The sequence below is a fragment of the Eretmochelys imbricata genome, chromosome 26, assembly GCF_965152235.1.
Source record: "Eretmochelys imbricata isolate rEreImb1 chromosome 26, rEreImb1.hap1, whole genome shotgun sequence".
Classification (NCBI taxonomy): domain Eukaryota; kingdom Metazoa; phylum Chordata; order Testudines; family Cheloniidae; genus Eretmochelys; species Eretmochelys imbricata.
The window spans coordinates 7465499-7489132 of NC_135597.1; the positions used below are offsets into that span (position 1 = coordinate 7465499).

Here is a 23634-nt window from a genome sequence, read left to right on the forward strand (position 1 = left end):
AGCCAGGGATAAATCGGAGAGAGCTTTCGGGGTGGCCTTTGTGAAACTGATGAATGCGGATGGAACAACTCTGCAGGATGGCAAACACAATTTAGTCATTTACAAGGTAGTTTGGGGGAAAAAACCCTTGGTTGTGCAATCCTTGTACTAGCTGAAAGTCTTTCCCAGCCATGTATGTTGTCTCCTGGTAACACAAGCCCTACTTTACTCACCAATGCAAAGATCCCTTTCAACCTGTTAACCGCCAGAGTCTGAGAACCAGTGACACGCTAATTTATGGTCAGGATAAGTCACCATTAAATAAGGTTGCACTGGGTGGATCTCTGATCACTTTGACACAGGTCTGATACATTCTTGTAGTAGCTTGTGAATCCATTTTAGTTGTTTGCTGTATTTGGCTCCGTAACCCAGACAGCCTGTAGAGAAATGGCATGGAGTCACATCTTTTCCTTTTCTGCCTTTAGGGCAGAAGGCGAAAATCATGTGTAGTCAAAATTACCCTTGAAAATCCCTTAAATCGCAAACCGGAGTGCTGCAGGGTGGCCAGGAGCATTGTCTATGATCAGCAGCACTTTAAAGTCAAGTCCTTTCTCTTCGCGGTACTGCTTGGCCTCCGGAATGAAACACGTGTGGAACCAATCCAGAAAGAATGCTGCCATCACCCAACCCTCTTTATTTGGTTGCCAGAACACAGGCAGGAGATTTTTGTTTTTGCCTTTTAGGGCACGGAGATTTGCAGCCCTATAGAGCAAGCCCGGCTTTATTAAATGTCCAGCTGCATTGCCACAAAACAACACAACCACACAGTCTTTAGCTGCTTTGAAGCCAGGGGTTTGTCTTTCTGATTTTGAAGGGTACGTGCGGTTGGGCATTTTTTTCCAGAAGAGCCCAGTCTCGTCAGCATTAAAAACTCGTTCCGGAAGATAGCCCTTTTTTCTTCGATGATTTTTTTTTTTAATTGTTCGGGATACGCTTTTGCTGCCTCTTCATTGGCAGATGCAGCTTCACCAGTCGTCTGCACGTTTCTGAGGTTGAAGCGGTTCCTAAAAGTGTTAAGCCAGCCTTGGCTTTGAATTCCTTCTCATCAGAAGGCTGTCCCTCTTCGGCGGGAGGTTTCAACAGCCCATAGAGGCTGCCTACGCTACCCGTTGGATTGGCGGGCAGCCATCAACTCACCGTAGTGAAGACACCATGATGAGTCAATCTAAGTACATTGACTTCAGCTCCGTTATTCACGTAGCTGAAGTTGCGTAACTTAGATCAATTCTACCCCCCACCCCCCACACGGAGCGCAAATAGTTGAATTTGTGTAAGTTAAATGTGCATATGATGCGACTCACCTGTATAGATAAACTACAATACAGAGAGAGGAAAGCTGGTCTGGTGGTTAGGGAATTAGCTTAGAACTTTGGAGATGCAGGTACAAGCTCCTGTTTTGCGGGGAAATGGCTTAGTATCTCTGTGCTTCAGTTCCCAATCTGTAAAATGAGGGTGACGGCACTTTCCTACCCCACAGGGGTGTTGAGAAGATAAATGCATTAGAAGATTGCAAGGTGCTCAGATAGTCTGAGGATGGAGGCCAGATAAGTGCCTTGGATAGAATGTGATTTTTCCATGCTCAACTTAAAAAGAATTCCAGTCCATAACAGATGTGAAAACTGCTGAAAAAACATGCAGTCTGCTGCTGTGTTGGAGAGTATTCGTAGCTAATGAGTGCCTGCCTCCTATGTGGACAGGGGCAAGATGGAGTATTATCAGTATCTGAAAATGACCCCCACCCTCCCCCAACTATGTTCTGTCAACAGGGCGATAACAAGAAAATGGAAGACGCTAAATTCTACTTAACTCTTCCTGGCACAAAAGTGGAGGAGGAGAAGGACGGCCCCCCAGGCAAAAACCTGCACCACTTGGCCAACTTCACGCCCACTAAAGACAGCACGAAGGACAGCTTCCAGATTGCCACTCTCATCTGCTCCACCAAACTGACCCAGAACGGTAGGTCTGGTGCTAGCAGTGGGGTGGGCGCTATGCTGTGCTGGGAGAACTGTCTGCCAGGTGAACTAGGCCCTCCCCCTTACATGAAGACTCTCTTAGACACTATTAGGCGAGAGGCTACTTTAACCTGCACCTTCTTACACCTTCCTGTTAGGGGAGAGAGCGACTCTCTTCTGGTCCTCCAGTGTGAATCATAGAAATGTGGGGCTGGAAGGGCCCTCGAGAAGTGGTCAAGTCCAGCACTGTATGCTGAGGCAGGACCAAGTCAACCTCGACCATCCCAAACAGGTGTTTGTTCAACCTGTACTTAAACACCTCCAATGATGGGGATTCCGCCACACCCTTTGGAAGCCTATTCCAGAGCTTAACTACCCATGAAGTTAGAAAGTTTTTCCTAATATCTATCCTAAATTTCCCCTGCTGCAGATTAAACCCATTACTACTTGTCCTACTTTCAGTGTACATGGTGAACAATTGATCAGTCCTCTTTATCACAGCCCTTAATATATTTTTAGGCCGTTACCAGGTTCCCTGCTCAGTTGTCGTCTCTCAAAACTAAACATGCCCAGTTTTTTTAACCATTCCTCATAGGTCAGAGTTTCTAACCTTTGCTCATTTTTGTTGCTCTCCTGTGGAATAAATGGAGAGATTCCAGATCTTTCCTAAAGTGTGGTGTCCAGAAGTGGACACAGAACTCCAGGCTTCAACCCAGGGACAATTACCTCTTATGTCATATAATCATAGACTATCAGGGTTGGAAGGCATCTCAGGAGGTCATCTAGTCCAGCCCCCTGCTCACAGCAGGACCAATCCCCAATTTTTGCCCCAGGTCCCTAAATGGCTCCCTCAAGGATTGAATTCTCAACCCTGGGTTTAGCAGGCCAATGCTTAAACCACTGAGCTATCCCTCCCCCAAGGGATATAACACTCCAATTAATTCACTCCAGAACATGGGCTTTTTTTCATGGCTGCAACACATAGTTGACTCGTCTTCAATTTGTGATCCACTATAACTACCAGATCCTTTTCAGCAGCATGACCACCTAGCCAGTTATTCTCCGTTTTGCCGTTGTGCATTTGATTTGTCCTTCCTAAGTGAAGTATTTTGTACTTGTCTCTGTTGAATTGCATCCTGATGAATTCAGCTCAGTTCTCTAATTTGTCAAGGTCATTTTTAATTCTCATCCTGTCCTCTAATGTGCTTGCAACCCCTTCCAGCTTGGTGTTATCTGCACGTTTTAGAGGTATTCAACTGGAGACAAGGCCAAAATCAGTGGTGATGGGTAAAATGTATATGTGGGGATAGGTCACATATTAGTAAGTGACAGTGAAACTGTCAGTCTAAATCTAGAAGGGGAATCATAGTATAACATACTATGTGGTTTTGGGGTGGAGAGACTGTAAATTATGCCAACTCAGATCCTTTGGACTAAATTTGGCCTTCTGTGTCTTGATTGCATATTATGTGCCTGCTCTTCCTTTAAAAGGTAGTGACCAAGTTTATTTGCAGGCGGTGGTTGAGATCTTCAAAGCAGTCTAGGGGATTTACACACACATCTACTGGTAGCTTTCATGGAGGCTGTGTCTAAATCCCCTAGTCTGTTTTGAAAATCTCAGCTACAGTCTGTCCCTGAATTTGATGTCCCTGGATGGTCCAGAGCTGTGATCAATGAAGCCAAAACCTTAACTCGCTTCCTAAAAGAGGCTTAAAATGGGGCTTTAAGAAGCGTTCTGAAAACTCTGAAGGAAACGTAAGAACATTTGTCAGTCAATCATTCAGTCTGATGGATTTCCCAGCTTATGGGTGTCCGCTCTTAAGTAAATGAGAAGTCTGCAAAATTGCGTGTTTCATGTGCTAAGATTTAAAATCATAGAATACAGGGTTGGAAGGGACCTCAGGAGGTCATCTAGTCAAACCCCCTGCTCAAAGCAGGACCAATCTCCAACTGAATTATAGGTGTGTCTCTAAGAGCAAGGGCAATTCTGGCAAAGTCAAAACAGCCATTACAAAGTATTATGACTTTTTCTTATAAGCTGATGAGAAAAATAAGCACTGTTTCCATTTCTTTATTGGTCTGCAGCCATTAGGGTAAATCGGCTGTGGTGTTCTTTGCAATCTGTCACTAATTGTCATTGTTCTGTCCTTGGTAGTTGACCTGCTGGGTTTGTTGAACTGGCGTTCTAACTCTCAGCACATAACGCACAACCTAAAGAAGCTAATGGACGTGGAAGGAGGAGAAATTGTAAAGGTACAAGATCACAGCTTCTGTTGGTGTACATAGAGAGTTAGGTCCCAATCCTGCAAACACGCAGACATGTGCTGAACTTTTTAACCTTGACTACTACTTTTACTTCTTCTTATTATTTATTAATGACTAAGACCCCACTGTACTACACACTATAGAAACACAGAACAAAAGGACAGTCCCTGCCCCAATCTAAGTATAAGACAGAGACAACAGGTGGATACAGATAGGCAGGGGAGCACCAGGAAACAATGAGACAGGCCTGGTTGGCATGATAGGCAGTGATTTCAGTATTCCAGTGGGTGTGCTAACTTGCTTAAAACACGCAGGCTCATTTACAGATGTGCAGTTACTGAAAAGTCCAGAGATAGCATGGACAGTAACCAGTTTTAGGGGGCGTTATGTTCATAACACTACTTTATTTGCAGGATTGGGGCTGCAGGGAGAATTCAATGCAAGTTCTTGCAAAATATGATACGCAGGAAAACCCTGATCATTATTTATTTATTTTCGGTAGCATCTAGGGGCCCCAATCGTGGATTGGGACTCCACTAAGCTAGGTGCTGTACAGACACACAAGAAAAAGACTCTTTGTGCCACAAAGAACTTATTGCCTGAGTCTGAGTGGCTTGAGAACTTTAGCTGAAAATTGGAATTTCCGGGAAAATGAAATTCTGATTTTTGAGAGACTTTTTTTTTTTTTAAACTTTGGATAATCTATATGTCAGCTTACTGGGGCTGTGAAATGGGGGTTCGCTTTGAAGGTCAGTTGAAAATTGTCTTACTTGCTGAGCTACTTAAGTTAAGGCGGCGTGTTTATAAAATCAGGGCTCCTGGTGATTGCCAAAGGAATGTTGTGCTTGGAAGGCTTGTCCTTGATCCTTTGGCACAGAGCACAAGGTTGACATGCTCCGCTGCAAGCAGAGGCTATGTGTGGGCAAAGTTGGAGTAAGCCCCCTTGCACAGCCAGCCACTCCTGTACTCCCTAACTGTGCCAGATAGAAAGGGGACAGGGCATGGCAGATATGGGCTTACGTGTGATCTTCATGCTGGAGAGTTGCTCACTTCTTATTGGCCTTGCTCCTGCTCCTAGAAAGGAGCAGCTTGGCAGACATGTATCAGCGTGCACAGTGCACATTTGGGCTCCTCTGCATTCCCTATCCTGCTAATCCCTTTTTACCTATTTGTACACATACAGCTTTCACACCTCTGCCTGGCAGGATCAAGCCCTTTCTGTTTTCCTTAAGCTCGTGGGGGGAAAGGGACCAGAAGAGAGGATTCCTGAGCAGCATCGAAACAGAAATAACCTCTGTTTCTGCTTCCCCATTATCTTCTCTCTCTAGTTTTTACAAGACACACTTGATGCACTTTTCAACATAATGATGGAGATGTCAGACAATGAAACATATGACTTCCTTGTGTTCGATGCACTGGTGAGTGGTTATCATCTGCATATCCCAAAGCACCTTTATTTCAGCCTGTCTTCTCATTCTGGTTCCTATTGCTTCCACTGGACAGTTGATTGTTGTCTCGCTCTATGAGAAATATGAAATTATATTTAAATGCTGTTTATACTAGTCAGGAGTCATTGGGTGCTAATGTAAGGCAAGGATATGAGATGTACCATGGCCATTTCCATGAATATAATGAGAATAGGGATTGACATGTACATAATGCCTAGCTACTTACATATAACACTTTTCATCTGTGGATCTCAAAGCAATTTACACAGAAAGAAAGTATTAGTATCCTCCAATAGACTGGACATATGGAGAGGAAGTGAATTACACAAGGTCTCATGGCAGGTCAGTGGCAGAGTTGGAAAGAGACCCAACATCTCCTGAGTCCCAGTCCAGTTCCTATCCATTGGGCAATAGTGCCTCTCAACAAGAGAGCATTTTGTACGAAGATCCCAGTAAAATGTTTAGCAGACTTTACTAAGAGATTGCAGTCTATGTAGAGAGACTGCTTTACCTGTGGAACAAGGAAGCAATTGTTTAATAAAGCTCAGCAACAGAATGCGACAGGTTAGAAAAGAAACTGAAGATCACTGTATCCAGCTGAAACTGCAGGGGGAATTTAGGGAGGCAGGGTGCAATTACTCAAGCCACAGTTTTAGCAAAGAAGCAGAATTAGGAGCACTATCGATGTAAAGTGCAAGGGGATATTTAATGACTGCAGATGTTCAGAACCTTACTTTTGAGCCTCATCTGAAAACCAGTGCTTCTAGCAGCATTGTGCCTCTCTAACCCCCTGATACGGAAATATTACCATACGGAGTCTGTCACTTACCAAAGTGTCACTTACCAAATCACCAGGGCTACTTCATACAGCAGCTGGCTTTACCGTTACAGTTCCCCATCTGTCCATTGAGTAGGCCTGACATTGTCTAACTTCTGTGATGGGACATGATCGCCCTCCAAGGCCATATGGCCATTATCAGCAGATATGCAACACCATCTATAACATTAAAGCTGAGCAGATCAAGCACAAGCAACCAGCAAAACAAAATGGGACACGATTAGAATAAATTGCAGGACAGTTAGTTGAAGGTCATGCGGTTCAGTACTTCTGTTTCCTTTTGTGTTTTTGGCAGGTATTTATTATTTCTCTGATCGGAGACATCAAGTTCCAGCATTTTAACCCTGTACTTGAAACTTATATTTACAAGCACTTCAGCACCACCCTGGCTTATGTGTAAGTATCAGTAACCACAAACCTAGCTATCACAGTGATCTCTTGCTACTGCATAGATTAGATGGGGTGTAGGAGATTAAGGTGTGTGGGTGAAAGACAGAGGGTATGTACACCCATGTGTTCCCACCTTGAGATCATCTTGAGAATAGAAGAAAATTATAATGATTTACTGCAGAAATAATTTATGATTGAACTAATTCATTTTAATCGAAGGAAAACATTGGCACTATCTTTGTAAACAGCCAGTCAAGCGACTGGTCCCGGTGTCCTGTTGAACTGTGACCCTGTCTCCTGGAATTATAAAAGCTAGCGCCTCTTTTGCCTCACCAGCTGCCAAGGGACTTGACATTGTCTGGAACTCTTGAAGCCCTTTGAACGGTTGCTTTCTCCTTCTCTGCACTTGCTGTACAATCGCTGTCAGCAGAGGGTTATTCTCCCCCTCTCCCCCCCGCCCCAGCTTGCGGAGGATTCTTCATCCTCACTGCTCTTCGCTAAAAATAAACCCTTTTTTTTTTGGTCTGATTTATGGATGGGCTGCGTCTCAGCTGCTTTGTTACCTTGCCTTGTTTTCCAGCTTGGCTCTACAGTGTGACATCCCCATGATGCCAAGCGGACTAGAGAATTATTCAGTGCTCGCCATACGCTCTGTGCGCCAAAGGGTTTGACAAACAACGAGCTAGATCCTGGCAGTGCAGCGCATGGAGTAGGCGAAGGCAGGAGCTGCTGCGCACTCAGCAATCCCTCAGATATATCCTGGGTTGCTCAGAGCTTGGTTAATGAGGAGAAAAAGGTGTTTGCTTGAACATTATCCTCCCCAGTGCTATGAGATCTTGAACTTCTACCTAGACAGCGACCAGAGACTAAATAGTGAAGATGCACTTATACACCTTCTGTCCAAAGCCCTTTATAAATTAAGTCTCAGGAACCCCGCTCTTCTATTAAAGGGGCCATTACCCCTTTGTACATGTAGGTAAACTGATGTCCACAGCAGCTAAGAATCTGGTGTTCAGGTTCTGAGAGTCTCAGAATTAATGGGCTTCCCAAATTCTTAATTAAAGCTGCCCAGGCTCAACACTTTGAAAAAACAGGCCCCAAAGTTAGAGTTTTCAAAAGGACTTAGCACCCACATTTGGGGCCAGATTCTGGGAGCTGCTGGGTGCTGAGCACTTTTGAAAATCTGCTCCCATGTGGGTTGCCCAAGGTCCCAGAGTGACTCCGTGGCAGAGCTGTGACTAGAATCCAGAGGCTCTGACTCCCGGTCCCTAGCTCTCTAACCACTAGACCACAGTCCCTTTGTGGGATATGGGAGCCTGGTTTAGCTTCTCCTGTAACTACACCTGCGTTTATTCTCCTCTCCTTTTCCTTTCCTAAGGAAACTCACCAGAGTACTGAACTATTACATACGAAATGCAGATGACTCCAGCAAGACAGAATTGCTGTTCGCTGCCCTGAAAGCCTTGAAGTATCTGTTCCGATTCATCGTCCAGTCACGGGTGCTGTACCTGAGGTGAGGCAGACCCTCGAGACTGTGCAAAATATCGGCAGAGGGTACAAACTGGCATCGCTCTAGCCAAGGGAGCCTGCTTTCGATTTCCTCCAGCGGAGGATACCCCGAGTTATTAAGAAAAGACATCTATAGCTGCCTTTCATCCAGGACTGTAGAGAGATCTGTGTGGGTGGGTGGAGATATTGATCAGAACAAGGGAAAACAACTTAGAACACGTTCCTTGGGGTGAAATTCTTTCTAATCATTCACATCTTACATAAGCTGCATACTGCAATGCAGATAAGGAGTCTAAACTCGGTGGTGGTTTTTTAAATGCCTTCCTTGTTTAAGAAGCTTCCTCATTTTAAGGGACTTTTGGGGGTATTTCTGCTAGGTTCTGTGAAGATCTAGATTGTTTAGAGTTCCCCTTCAGGTTTTTTTAAATCAATCTTTAGTGGTGAGAGGAAAAATCCCCTTCTATATTAATCCGTTCAGTGGAAATGTTTGCACATTATGGAGGATGCCTGATTCTGCTCCCATTGAGCTCTTTGCAGTAGACATTAAAATGCACTGTCAGCTACTTGAGATCACTTTGTACGTCACCTCACACAATGGGGTCCTCGTGCAGGACTAGAGCTCGTAGCCACTAAGATAACACTAATAATAATTAATGGTATTTGTTACAGTTCAGGACAACTGCACCTGTATTCTCCCTCCATGGTCCACCAAGGGCTAAGAGTTTCTGGCTGCCAGCTGTCACCTCTTTTGGGCAAAGACCCGGGGTGTGTGTGTCTCTCCCGACTGGATTTTTTTTCAGGCTGCACAGTTCCCTGCCTACACTGTGATATTCCTAGCAAGCCAGACTGCCTAAACAGGCCAGCATCTGCGCTTTGCTTACTATGAACAGAGTAGTGGCCCACAGTTACATCTTACCACACAGCTCTTTCTACGCAAGCACATTTATTCTTAAGCTAGAAGCAATAATGAGAAAACTTATTAAAAACAATTAAAGAACCTGCACAATACAAAACGGCTCAACTTTGGTCTCTGCAAACTCCAACCTCGGACTCTTGTAGGTGTCAATCCTTCAAAAACCCACAACTGTGTTTTCCCTGTCATTATAAGTTCATAACTGTCTCAGATCTGGAACCCAGGCTGGGCAGTTCAGCAGTCTCTGGGAACAGGTAATCATCAGACAATCACCTCTCCTCAGGATGTAGTTTCAGAAGGCAGAGTTTTTGCAGAACCAGAGGTGAGGAATGTGCAGTAAGCTCTCCCTTGGTATACCTCACAAAATCCACTTAGCACTTATTGTCCCAAAAGTCCACTTTTGTCTGGCACCTTTTCAATATAGTCCTCCCAGCCTCACACCACATCTCCCCCCGTAGAGAGATTATATATAATCCTAGCCTACAATAATACATAAACTTTGCATTTAATATAATGGACTCCAAAGGTACTTAAACTTAATAAATAAGGATATGCAGGAAATTCCCCATCACTGTCCTAGTATATGCCAGATTGCGACGTGTGTCTCATAGCCCGAAACCATTCTTCACACGATTCTCAGCAACCATTCAGGACTGTTTTCTCCTCTTAGTCCTTCAAAGCCAACGTAGAATGAGCTGGATTCTCTTCTGGCTCGGACATAATCAACAGAATTTGTAAACTATGCTTAAACGTCAAAGTTGGTGATCGTTGAAGCCAGAAAGGACCCAGCTTGACTCTCAGATTCCAGGCTGAGTTTGTGGTTCGGAAAATGCCCCCCCTCCCCCCCCAAATCTTTTTCCTATTAAATTTAACAGATTTAATCTGGAAATCATTGATACAGTAAATCGAGAACCCCACACAGCCACTTTTACTGTCACTTTTCATAGCAAAAGAGCACTTTAAGAGGTTGCTCTGGAGGATAAAATGTATTTAAGCCGTTGTGGCAGTATTCCTCGCTCTGGCCTAGATTGGTGTGTATAGCCAATGTGACTGACGTTCCTGCTCTTTTTCAGGTTTTATGGGAAAGACGAAGATGGGGATGAGTTTAACAATGCAATCCGCAAGTTGTTTTTCTCCTTCAATGTCCTCATGGACCGACCGCTAGAGGAGGCTGTCAAGATTAAGGTTGGTCTAAAGCCTGTTTTGAATGGTGGTACACATCTATTCTGAGGACAGGTAATCAGTATTAAAGCCCCCAAAGTGTAGCAAGTATTAATCTGAGCTCTTTAAGCTTTGCACAACTGTGACAAACGCTAAAACCTTGGCATTGAAATACAGCCACTTCTGGGGTCGAGGCTGACACCAAGTCAGCCTGTAACAATGTCGTAGGGAGGACAACAGTTTGGCCAGTGACACCTGGGATCATGAATGATTCAGACAGCAAATGATATGGAAATAAATGTAACAAATGTAGATAAGGAAAGTAATGAAAGACCAACAAGCTTTTGTCTGTGTCTTAACTTGTTCTGCTTTCTTGTTTGTCTTGCGTGAACTTTACTTGGAGCCCTCTGAGTGAGTGAGGAACAGAGAAGCCATGCAATAAGGCTTACTTGCTGCTTTCTTCTTTAAAATGCTTCTGGCCAAAATGCATTAGTCACTTTCCACCGGAAGGATTGATTCTAGATAAGAGAGGCTTCGCATTTGAATGTTTGATCGATTTAAAAACCACCCTCTCCAATGCCTGTGTGGTGAGGGGCCGTTCTTCCTGCAGAATGGAATTTTTTGTTCCCACCACCAAAAGCAGATGGGGAGAATGCCTCTACAGCAAACCCTGGGGAGACCTTCAGTAGCTGTCACACACCGGCACTCAGATGCTGCTGTGATGACCCATAGGTGCCTAGATAGCTTGTTATTGGCATTGTTCATGGACCTACCAAACTGTGCCTCTAAGGAGCAATGCAAAGGGAGCACTTGGGTGTATTCTGCATCAGAGACAATGTTTCCTGGGACTCCCTGCCAGAGGGGAGTCATTTGCTGCTCCTCTTTTAAGGGGTACGGCATACCTTAAACACCCCCTCCCACACGCACATGGTTGGCTAGCACATGCTCCTCCTTACACCAGTCTCAACAAGTTGTTCTTAAGAGTGGGGACAAATGAGCTGCAGTTGAGCACAGGGTCTGTGATTCTTATGGGGGCTGTGTACGATGGAAGGTAGGGTGGAGTCCAAGCTCCCCTTGACTTTCTGACCATATAAGGGCTGGCTACAGTCCAGTCCAAAGAGTTTTAAACAAGAGCGAAAGTCAGACACCATTGTCTTTTTCTATTCAAGTTTTTTTCAGCTTGTGGCTAGGCCAATGCTGTGAGGAGGAGGGCTTTATTTTTAGCAAACAAACAAAACAAAAAAAAGTGTAAAACATATTTCTCATCTCTCTGCTTGCCTGTCCAATGCATTTTGATTTTTTCAAGAAGCCCAGTCCCTCGGACAGCAGTGTGTTCACAACCAGAAAGTCAAAAATTAGGCACTGGCTAAAAGTCTTTCATGTAGCATCCTTTCAGCTCTGATCTGCAGAGGTGCAGATGCAGAGGCTTGAATTAGATCACGAACCGGCACAGGGTTAGCGTTAGGGGTTAGGGTTAGGGTTGTCTGCATCTTTGCTTTTGCCCAGACCAGATACTACCACTGGTGATGTGAGCCTCTTCCAATGATGTCGAGCAGCAAGTCCTCAGGCTTGTTCTCTTTTACAACGAATGGATTAATCTAACCCATGTATGTTTTTTCTTCTCCAGGGCGCAGCTTTAAAATACTTACCAAGCATCATAAATGACGTCAAACTGGTATTTGATCCGGTTGAGCTCAGGTGATTGTGTTAAGCATATTTGTTGTCTAAACCTACTAAATATGCATCTTTGTGGGGAGGGAGGGAGTTGGAAACTGTGCTAATTTTAATAATTAAATTGCGTTGCACAAGCTGCGTGATTTAATGTGAGCGGTTCCTTGGAAGGATTTAGAGGAAGCCACATAATGGTTTTAGAGCTGCAGCCCAAAGGAATTAGCGTGTTTCAGCTGAATTTTCCTCTGAGTTCTGAGGCTTTCTCCAAACTGAAAATTCAAGGGCTACAGAGCCATATGGATGAAACCCAGTGACTATGATTCCGCAGACCCTGGATCATTAGGTCTCAGGTTGCCAAGGCCCAAAGGGTGACAAAGGCCAGACAGGAGGGATACAAACAATTTATTCATGCACGAAACTTAAAGTGCAGTGGATTTCTTTTCCTCGGTGTAAATAGCTTTCCCTGCCTGCGTTCAGGAGCCTTATTTCGGATGTAAATAATTTGCAAATAATAGTGAGAGGACACCAAATGTATGTGGAATGTAATTCACTCTGGGAGTGAAATGAGTGATCTCCCTTGAAGTGCGGGATATATTTGGGAGATTATGCTTGCGGTGATCAAAATGGCCAAGTCTCCCACAACAAGGGCTCATTGGGCTGACATGATTAAGACACGTCAGCTTCATTGCCAATGGCACACAAGGGGGCGATGTGGCCAGCATCGTGTCTGACCATCTTTGGCTGCCCTAACCTGACAGGTCAAGTACCCATTTTGCATCTGGGTGAACTGGAAGTGGCTTTTCAGCATGAGATTCAAACCCACGACCTTCAGGATTTTGTAGTCAAGCACCTTAGCTACTCAGCCACCGCTGCACCTCATATGTTATCTTGCACCCTTGTAAAATCCTATTTGCGTAGACTTTCATTTTATTTTTATTTCTGGCAGGAAAGTTAGATATATATTTTCTAAAAGTGATAGGGAAGGACAAATATGTTCTGTGCCTGGGCTGATGAATTTTCATGATAACTTGTTGTAATGTTAGATTAATTATCTGAGAGGTATAAATCTGCTGATTCTGGTCACTGTTCAGTTTATTTTAAGTTCTTTAGTGAGCTTCCTGAAACCATATAACATGAGACTTCATATCGGTTTACCTTGAGACTGTTCTCAACACAATGGCACAACTGCTTGAGCAGGGGCAGGGCAATGTAATATTATGTGGAACCATGCCAACAGCATTCTCTGGGTGAAAATACTGACTATCTGTCTACCTTGTGCTTTGCATTCTAGCATCCTCTTCAGCAAATTTATCCAAAGTATCCCTGACAACCAGTTAGTTCGGCAGAAACTCAACTGCATGACCAAGGTAGTGGACAGTGATCTGTTCAAACAATCCGGTGAGTAGCCTATTGAGATCTCCAGAAACTGCAGGAAATGCACCTTCTCAAACAAATACTTGTCTGTAAAGTTCATGTCTCTCTTTTAAATTTCTCCTTCAAATCCCTCCTTAAAATTCTCCTTTGCTGTGATGCCTACAAAAAAACTTGGCAACAGCGAGGTTGTTGGTGTGCTGAGGCCACTGCCTATATGCTGACCATGCGGGCTCATAGATGGGGGACTACAAAGACACAATCTGATGTCTCTTGTCTTATACCTAGATTGTAAGTTCTTTTGGGGGCAGGGACCAATTTTATGTTCTGTTTGTATTACACCTGACACACTGGGATGCTGGTCCATGGTGGACGCTCTTAGTCATGACCGCAATACCGAAAATTAATAAAAATTACAGTAACACCCCCTGGTCAATTTTAGTTTTGATGTCTGTCTTGGGATAAGGATGATTTCTTTTGGGTTTATTGGTACATTTTTTGGTTTCTCTATTCCCTAAGCGTATTCCCTAGCAAAGAGCAGTAGTTAGGAGATGGTGAGATAATGGATCCCTTATGTTGGGCACATTGAGCCAATCCCTAAGATCATCACTAAGGACCATGCACCATAGCTCTTTGCTCCTATACGTAGAAGCAGTACTATGTTTCTCCAGGATGTTAAAACACAGATGCAGATACTAGGGTTTCTAGAATGGCAAAAACATGAACACACATTGCTGGAGAGGCAGCCATTAAGTAACAGGCAGCAATAAAAATTGAGCCACTTATTAAGGATGTAAATGTGGATTTAGGTGCCTAATTTTAGACACCCAAATTTGAAAATTGTGCCCTTAACCGCTCTCTGCTTCATTTCCGAATCTGTAAAATGAGGATAATAATCTTTACTCTTCTTTGCAAAGCCCTTTGAGAGCTTGAAAAGCACTAGGTGTGTACTTGGTGTTACCATGATGTGTAGAGGTTATAATCCCGAGTATGACTGCAGCCAGTAGAGGTTTTCCTTTATCTCAAAGGAGTCTGTGCATCTGTAATTAATGATACTGGGTTCTGTTCATGCCAGGTTTTATCCAGGCTGCATAGTTTCCAGATTAGCTGGTGCCTGTGCTGTGTACAGCCACCATTTGTTATGGACATCAGATCTATTTTAGGTACTTATCTGGCCCCCATAACTCAGAGTGGAGGGGAGCGCCTCACAATCTTTAATGTGCTGATCCTTGCAACATCCGTGTGAGGTAGAGAAGTGCTATTATCCCCATTTTATAGATGGGGAACTGGGGCAGAGAGAGACGACAGGTAAAATTTTCAAAAGCGCCTACTAAATCCCATTTTCAAAAGTGACGTAAGGCCAGATTTTCAAAGATATTCAGGCATCTAACCTGCTTCGGTGCTTTCGAAAATCCCACTAAGCTCCTGTTTGCATCTTTAGTTGGCTATATAAGAGCTAGATATTATTATTAAATAACTGAAAAATCTGGCCCTAAATCACTTTTGAAAATGGGATTTAGTCTCCTAAAAGCCTGTGTCACTTCTGAAAATTTTACCCATAGACCCTTACTTAAGGTCATGCAGGGAGTCAAGCAAGGCAGGAAATCAAACCTGGGATCTCCCAAGTCCTATGTTAGTATCCTAGCAATGGGACCATCTAATACATATATTGACAGAAATCTCTCTCGTGCAATCTGTCTAATTAGAAGAGAGGCAATCTGTGCTGTCATCTACCTATTAGAACCACTGTGACATGATTTTAATTTTGGTGACTGAGTCAGAGTGAGGAGCACAAAGTTTTCCTTTTGTGGTCACTTATACTTGGCTCTGAAGACTATTCTTAGGCCATTGTGATACATTGTTCTGTTTTTTCATTTCTCAGAATGCAGAGATGCTCTCCTGCCTCTGCTAATAGATCAGCTAAGTGGCCAACTGGATGACAATTCAAACAAGCCTGATCATGAGGCCTGCTCTCAGCTCCTCAGTAACGTTCTAGAAGTGCTTGACCGGAAGGATGTGGTGAGTATGGGCTCTAGTCTAATGTCATCCTCACTGGTAGGGTTACACTGGTATAGGTCAGAGGAGGAACAAAACCTTCTTAAGTGCACCTCCCAGAACCAGTCTTTATAGAGTTAATGAGACCAGATGTTCACAGAAGTTTTTCCACATTGGGTATTGGCATGAGACGTTTGAGTCGAAGTAAGATAAATCCGACGTATCAAAAATGAACCTAAGACATTCTAGGACAGAACAGGGGAAGGCATGGTCAGGTCATCCCCAGAGAGGTGCTCCCCTGCTGATGCAACGCATGTAGGGGATATAGAAAAAAGGGGCTCAAGTTAGAGCTGCCCTGGGGGCCGATCCAGCTCCAGCATAGGGAAGATTAGCCTCCTGTGAATCCCTTTGCTGGGCCCTGGACTGGTGCAGAGATGTATTCCCCCGCCCCCTTCTCGGAGTCTGAAACTACTTTCTATTTAAATGAATTTCTGATGGGCAAAAAGTCTCCTTTTCTCGTGTCTTCTGACAATAAATAGCCACAGTCAGCCTGGCCCTTCCCGACAACAAATCTCTCTGTAGAATGGACCATGCTGAGATTAATCTAAAACAGCCCGTGCTTCTTTAATCTCTTCAGGGGCCCACTGCAGTTCACATCCAGCTGATCATGGAGCGCCTGCTGAGGAGAATAAACCGGACGGTGATTGGAATGAGCAGACAGTCTCTGCATATTGTGAGAGCCTTTTGCTTGCTTCTGTTCTATGCTTTCTACCCCTTGCTCTGACGCTTCAGCAGATGGGAGCTTTCCGTCACAGTCTGTCCTGCTATGGACTGCAAATTGTGCCAGTGCGTTATAAAATCTCTGTCCTGTTTCCTGTGCCCTGCTGGGGTCTATGGGAGGCCTGCCCCAGCCCTATTAAAATCGGGTCTGGATGGCTGTAGAGAGAGGTACTCTGCTAAGGCACCATTTTTAATCATGTCTGGGGCGGTAGTGGCTGCAAGTTGTTACTGTCTGGTGATTCTTTGGTAGCTTGTATGTGCAGTGTGTTTGAGTCTCAGTCCAGTTCCTAATAGTCAGACAGCCACATTGTAGAAACACTAATTAATTTGCTTCCGATGTTGAATGGAACCAGATGCTGATGTACCCTCGACCCTGTAGGTGTCCTCTCCAAGTCTGGGGTGAAGCAGGTTGATAGGAAAACAAGAGGAGGTTGGCACCATTCTGGCCTGCCCTATACTTGGTCTGTGGATGGATAGAGAACTCCAGGGCTGTCAATCCAGCACTAAATTCACTTTATAAGAAGAGGCTTTGACATTGGCGAATGGTTTCCATCGGATGTGTTCATAACGAAGACTTGGAGGGTCCGGTTTAAAATGGATGTAGGAGCGTTCTGCTTTGCAAACGTAACCCCTTGTAGTCTCAGCAGTCCTTGCTCTAGTGATCCGATAGGAAGGGAAAACATTCCTGCCTGGGTCAGAGCATTTTTTAAAAATATTTACCAAATTGTGAGTGTCTCGGTAGCTGAGAGGGTGACAGGCCAATTTAAAAAAGAAAAAAAAACCTGCTACTTGCCTTTGTAGGAAACAAAGCGATTTCATCCTAATCTCTCGCCGTAAAAGGTGGGGTTTTTGCAAATTCCAGTCCTTGAAGGGATAAAGTCTGTCCCACCTCCTTTCCTCAGACTTAAAACTTAAACCCTGTGAGAGGTGATGTCCAGATTAATATGTTGGTATCACCCCACTGCTGTCCATGAAACGCTGCGGATGTTACTGATCGGGGGGGGGACAATCACATTCAGTGACCTTAGTGCCTTTCTAGACCCCACGTTAGCAAAATACTTAATCGGGTGCCTGATTTAAAGCAAAGGTATGATCCTTGTGAAGACTATTCCTGTGACTAAAATTAGGTACATGCTTCAGAACTGTGCTGAATTGGGGCCTTCATGTAGAAAGATAATTGACCAAGTGCTTTTCTTGTCTTTTCCATTCCAGGGTAGTTTTGTAGCCTGCATGACAGCCATCCTGAGACAGATGGATGATTTCCACTACAACCACTACATCAGCACTTTCAAAACCAGACAGGACATTATCGTAAGTCATCTTGGCCCGGGCTACAGCCCAGTCCATGTAGTGTCCCTCTCTAATTTTATCCTATCCAGCTCTTATATTAAGTTCAGGCTCTTGCACCCATCACTGAGGAGTATGAATACCTCATATTGCAAGTGTTTGTGGAACATTCACTTCACCCCAGCTGGATACAGCGCTGCTGGCTGTTTGCTGACTCAGCAAAGCATCGGACTAGTTTGCCACGTGGAGTGAAAACAGAACTTTAATGAGTACTTGTGGCACCTTAGAGACTAACCAATTTATTTGAGCATAAGCTTTCCTGAGCTACAGCTCACTTCATCGGATGCATACTGTGGAAAGTACAGAAGACGTTTTTATACACACAAACCATGAAAAAATGGGTCATTATCACTACAAAAGGTTTTCTCTCCCCCCATCCCACTCTCCTGCTGGTAATAGCTTATCTAAAGTGATCACTCTCCTTACAATGTGTATGATAATCAAGGTGGGCCATTTCCAGCACAAATCCAGGTTTTCTCCCACCCCGATTTGGGAGATATCATAAGGAGAGTGATCACTTTAGATAAGCTATTACCAGCAGGAGAGTAGGGTGGGGGGAGAGAAAACCTTTTGTAGTGATAATGACCCATTTTTTCATGGTTTGTGTGTATAAAAACTTCTTCTGTACTTTCCACAGTATGCATCCGATGAAGTGAGCTGTAGCTCAGGAAAGCTTATGCTCAAATAAATTGGTTAGTCTCTAAGGTGCCACAAGTACTCCTTTTCTTTTTACAAATAGAGACTAACACGGCTGTTACTCTGAAACAGGACTTTAATGACTCTCTAAACCTGTGTAAGTGAAGAGCTGGAAAGAAGAAGATAGCCTGAATGAGGATGAGAGGACAAACAGAGGAGTTGGTTTTCCCTTCCTTTCTCTTCTGTCTCTATCCATGTGTTCTTCGCTCTCTTTTTTTCATTCTATCCTTTAAGAGCTCCGTTAAGAGCTTGGATTCCCCCTTTTTTTGTCTGGGCTGATGAAAAAGATGACGAGCTTGGAGCAGTATCTCTATTAATTTCCAAAAATATGCCTGTGTGTTTGTTAATAGAGCCACAGGGCATCTTGGCTGCAAAACCTGAAAGCAGGGAAATTTTGGTTGATCAGGGTTCTGTTTCAAAGCCAGATGAGGTTTCTGAAAAGCTCTGTGGTTGTTGCAAACTTTTGGGGGCAGGGATTACTCTTTGTGATGGGTTTGTATAGCACCTAGCACAGAGGGATCCATGATTTGAAGCCCCGGAGGGTACACCTCTAGTGGAATAAGGTAGGGGGCACGGCCCTGGCTGGCCCAGGTCAGCTGACTCAGGCTCGTGGAGTTAGAGCAGCGGAGCTGTAAACTTCTGTGTAGACGTTCAGGCTCAGGCTAGAGTGTCCTCGAGGGTGGGTGTCAAGCATCCTTAGCCAGCATTGCAATCCATCCTCTGTGTTAAACCTGTACAATTCATGATCTTCATGTAGTTTCAGTGCAAAACCAGGTGAAACAACACTTTTGCTCTTTGATCCCCTTAGAACCTGAAACTCCAAGTAAAGTCTAAGTTTCACCTCCCACCCCCCATGCAGATCAGAACCAGAGAAAGTATTGCACAAGCTTCTGTGGTGTGACACTGGTCTAATTGGTAGTCACAGCTCCTGGTTGCTTGTCTCTGCCTGTAGCTGTGCAGAACAACACAGTGAACTGGAACACAGGTGTGGGTAGACTTTGCATTAGGTATTTCAGAATTTATTGTAAAATGTCTGTAAACCACTCTGAATGGCAGGATGCTGCCTTTGTTTCCCTGGCTGGTTATAAGTGCGTGTGATCTGTTAAGCAACATGGCCACCTGCAGGACATAGAGATTTCTGCAACTTCATTGCCTAGACTGAAAAAGCCACTCATCTGAATAATCATAGAAGATTAGGGTTGGAAGAGACCTCAGGAGGCCATCTCGTCCAACCCCCTGCTCAAAGCAGGACCAACCCCAGCTAAATCATCCCAGCCAGGACTTTGTCAAGCCAGGCCTTAAAAACCTCGAAGGGTGGAGATTCCACCACCTCCCTAGGTAACCCATTCCAGTGCTTCACCACCCTCCTAGTGAAAAAGTTTTTCCTAATATCCAACCTAGACCTCCTGCACTGCAACTTGAGACCATTGCTCCTTGTTCTGTCGTCTGCCACCACTGAGAACAGCCGAGCTCCATCCTCTTTGGAACCCGCCTTCAGGTAGTTGAAGGATGGAATCAAATCCCCCTCAAGAGTTCAAATAGAACTCTTTTGAGTTAGTAACTCACCTGAGAGATTTCTGGAAGAGTATGCATTGTAAAACCTAAACACCTTGAGGGTTTTGCTAGGGCTCATCAAATGAGTAGTAGCCTTTTTCAAATGAATCAGTGGTCAGTGAATAGGGTCAGAGTTGGCTAGAAATGTTGTTGAAGAGCAGGAGTGCTAGGAATTGGGACAAAATTTCTCTTGAAGAGCTTTGCTTCAGGACAACTTCACTATTCAGGAAGCATGCTTAAGCACAGTGAGGTCAATTGTTAAAGTTAGGCACGTACTTAATGACTTTTCCGAAAACGGGGTATAAGCTTCAATCTTTGAAGCTATCATTTGTGCTTCTCATTCATTCCATGGTTCAGTGCTTTCTGAATCATGCATTTAAATGTTCCTCTTACATTTTCAGTGCATGCACAGCTTGTGCATGTGAGACAAACCAGGAAGGTGAATTGTATAAAAACAAAGTTGGTACAAGAATACAACTTCAGGAGACACTGGTCCAAAGTGTAGGTTTGGAATCGAACTGTTACCATCCCTAAAACATATAGAAATGTATCCATTAAATTATTTTTAAAATAATTCCAATGGCATCATGATTTATTTACAATTTTTTTTAAAAATAAGCATCCCCTTGTGGCATTTTCAGCCCAGACATTGCAATGTTGCTTCTTCAGGTTAACGTGGTTAGGGGTTAATTCTAGTCTTCATGGTGCCCCTTGTCAAGCCTGAATCTTTCCATCAAGCTCTGATTTAATAATGCTTAGAGGATTTCTGCTACAGCAGTAGCAGTGTCCATTTCTCTCTCTGCATCAGTGTCACTTTCCAATTCTTTAGTGCACGCTATTCAACTCAGCAGCACATTTCTTTGCTGGTGACCTTCGGAAAGTGGTGACTTCTCGGTTGTGTGTGTGTCTGGTGCTTGAATGCGAATGTTACCTCTTAGAGCAGAAGAGAACTTATGAACATTTGAACCTCTGGAGACGGAGGTTCTTTCTTGGTCTAAAGTTAGATTTTGTCAGTATTGCTTGCACAAATCCCACTCTTCATCCTGCAACTTGGCAGAAAAGCCTCATCTAGACTAGGACTTAAGGTGTGATGGCTTTAACTTGACCGGTTTAGCTCTTGGTAAAAACTGCATGTCTTATCTACACTAGACATTTGCTAACTTCACACCTCATCTAGTGAAAGCCTAAATGACTGGGAAATGACAACCCCTTCTATATCTATGTATATAACAAATAATGCAGCAGCCCGATGTAATGTCATCATTCATACATTCTGAAGGGAAGTATTAGGTCGAAAGACTTTGAACACCTGTTTTGCTTTTTAGTGCTCTCTACGCATCTAGAGATTGACTTCAAACAATAAGAACAGATTTAATTGCATTAATTGAATAGATTTGTGGAGGGGATTTTTTTTTCCTCCTGTAATTTGATGGATGAGATTTCAGACATAATTTAGTTACCATGATATATGCCACAATAAAAGATGCATTTCAAAAGGCCAGCATATTGATCTGTGATCAATGGAATCTGCAGTCACGCATGTTTGCATCCCCCACTCTTCCCCCCCTTCCCCCCCCGTGTTTCCATCTGATTACAGACTAATGTTCTTGGACCTTGCATGTGGCATGTTTTTGTACAGGACTTCCTGATGGAAACCTTCATCATGTTTAAGGATCTGATCGGAAAGAATGTCTATGCGAACGACTGGATGGTGATGAACATGATGCAGAGCAGGTAAACAGCCTCTACCAGAGGCTGCTACTGGTATAAGGCTCATGTGACTTCTTCAGAACTTGTTGGCTCTGGGACTGGGGAGGTTTTGCACTAGAGCCACTGCAAGTAAATTGAGATGTACTTCCTTTAAAAGTTCATATTGGTTTAAGTTAGCTTTGACTAAAGTCCTATTGGCTGGACTTTTTTTTTTTTTTGGATGACTTGTGAACCTGCAAACTCTTTCTTCCTCTGTCAAAAGGAGTGTTTGCAAAACTGAAAACTTCCCCCCAGTGATTGTATTTCCCTGCCAGAGATGCCTGCTTCAATCTGAGAAGCCTCTTTATTTCAAATCTGGGGGGAGATGCATCGTCACTTGGGAAACTTAAAACTAAACTGGACAAAAGAGGATGATCATGCATGTAGGACGCTAGCCCAGTACCTGGGAAACCTAGTTCATTTCCCTCCTGTGCCACAGACTTCCTGTGTGATCTTAGGCAAGTCACTTAGCCTCTCTGTTCTTCAGTTCACCATCTGTACAATGGGGTTAATAGCACTTACCTACCTTAAAGGAGTGTTGTGAGGGTAAATACATTAAAGACTGTGAGTAATTTAGAAACCACAATCACAAGGGTCATGGAAGTGCCGAAGAGAGACAAAACACGAGCAAATATCCTCTGTGGAACCACACTGCATTGGTATGGGGACTGGATGACCTAATAGATATTTTCATTTGTAACTTCCCTAAATCAGGGATACTTCTATTGCGAAATAGAGAAATAACCTTCACCTCCCACTGAGGACAGAGAATTTTGGGGAAAGAGAAGGATTACAGTACTAGAGCTGAACCTTTGAGGTCACTGGTTCGTGCCTCATCCGAGCTTGCGAAAAGGAGCCGTACATTCAGGCATGTGCTGTTTCTACTTCCATGGATGCCCTCCTTATCTGTGTTTACTTTTCCAGGGTTTTCCTCCGAGCGGTGAACCAATTTACCTCGGTGCTCAACCGATTCTTTCTGGATCAAGCAAGCTTCGAACTCCAGGTGAGGATAAATTCCGTTCTCGATTCTCCTGACCGCTTTGGAACTGAGCAAGTCCAGAGAGGTGATGGGTGCCCTCAACTCCCACTGGCGCCAGTTGTGTTATTGATAGTGATGAGGGTGTTATTGTTCTGTCCTCTTGGTGGAAAAGTAGCATGACTTGGAAATTTCTAACCCGAGATGCTACTTGTCACATGGGCTTGTGCTCAGCCAATGATCTGTGGAGCATGTTCTACGCTCATTCTGCATGCCATATAGCATTGATGCGCTAAAGCGGGAGTGTAAAAGTATCTCTTTCTACCCCTTACTTTTGTGTTAGGTTGACTATAGTTTACTGGCACTTTTGGAGAGATTTGATGGCAAAACCCTCTTTTGAGGACGCATGGTCTTGTGGTTAATGCCCTGGACTGGGACACAGGAGTTCTGTTCAATTCCTAGTTCTGCCTCAGACTCCCTGTGTGACCTTGGGCAAGTCACTTAAACTTTCTGCTACCTCCGTTCCCCGTCTGTGATATGGAGATAATACTTCCCTATCCTCACAGAGAGACTCTGGAGCCCAAGTCATAGACTAGCACCCCACAAACACAGAACAAAAAGATGGTCTCTGCTCCAAAGAGCTTACAATCCAAGTATATGACAAGAGACAACAGGTGGAAATAGACAGATGGAAGAGCTCAAGGAATCAAAGAGACTGTATTGGTCAGCAGATAGGCCATGGTCTCAGCACACCAGCAACCTACCTGTTATGTTTTTCATGGGCATCAGGGCAAAGGAGAGCTTTAAGGAGGGATTTGGTGTATCTAGATTCATAAATAGTCTTCTGGGTGAGCATTTTAGATAGATCAGACCAAAAGGAACAAAGTTTGATGGTGCAGATTGTATAGCTCTTAATTAGCTTTTACACCTGTTGACCTCCTGTGGGAATTTATTTTTTCCCATTCATTGTAATTGTGTTT

General features: G+C 43.9%; 1 protein-coding gene across 1 annotated transcript in view; it reads left to right on the top strand.

Moving 5' to 3' along the window:
* The window catches only part of DOCK5 (dedicator of cytokinesis 5), a 127315-nt gene that overhangs the window by 69356 nt on the left and 34325 nt on the right, over positions 1–23634 (top strand). The window contains exons 17-30 of the mRNA XM_077805553.1: positions 3–106; positions 1806–1995; positions 4147–4244; positions 5585–5674; positions 6838–6938; positions 8311–8445; positions 10428–10539; positions 12143–12213; positions 13478–13584; positions 15440–15576; positions 16190–16285; positions 17545–17643; positions 21569–21663; positions 22603–22681. Coding sequence (XP_077661679.1) covers positions 3–106; positions 1806–1995; positions 4147–4244; positions 5585–5674; positions 6838–6938; positions 8311–8445; positions 10428–10539; positions 12143–12213; positions 13478–13584; positions 15440–15576; positions 16190–16285; positions 17545–17643; positions 21569–21663; positions 22603–22681 — 1514 coding nt within the window. The remainder of the gene's footprint in view (positions 1–2; positions 107–1805; positions 1996–4146; positions 4245–5584; positions 5675–6837; positions 6939–8310; positions 8446–10427; positions 10540–12142; positions 12214–13477; positions 13585–15439; positions 15577–16189; positions 16286–17544; positions 17644–21568; positions 21664–22602; positions 22682–23634) is intronic.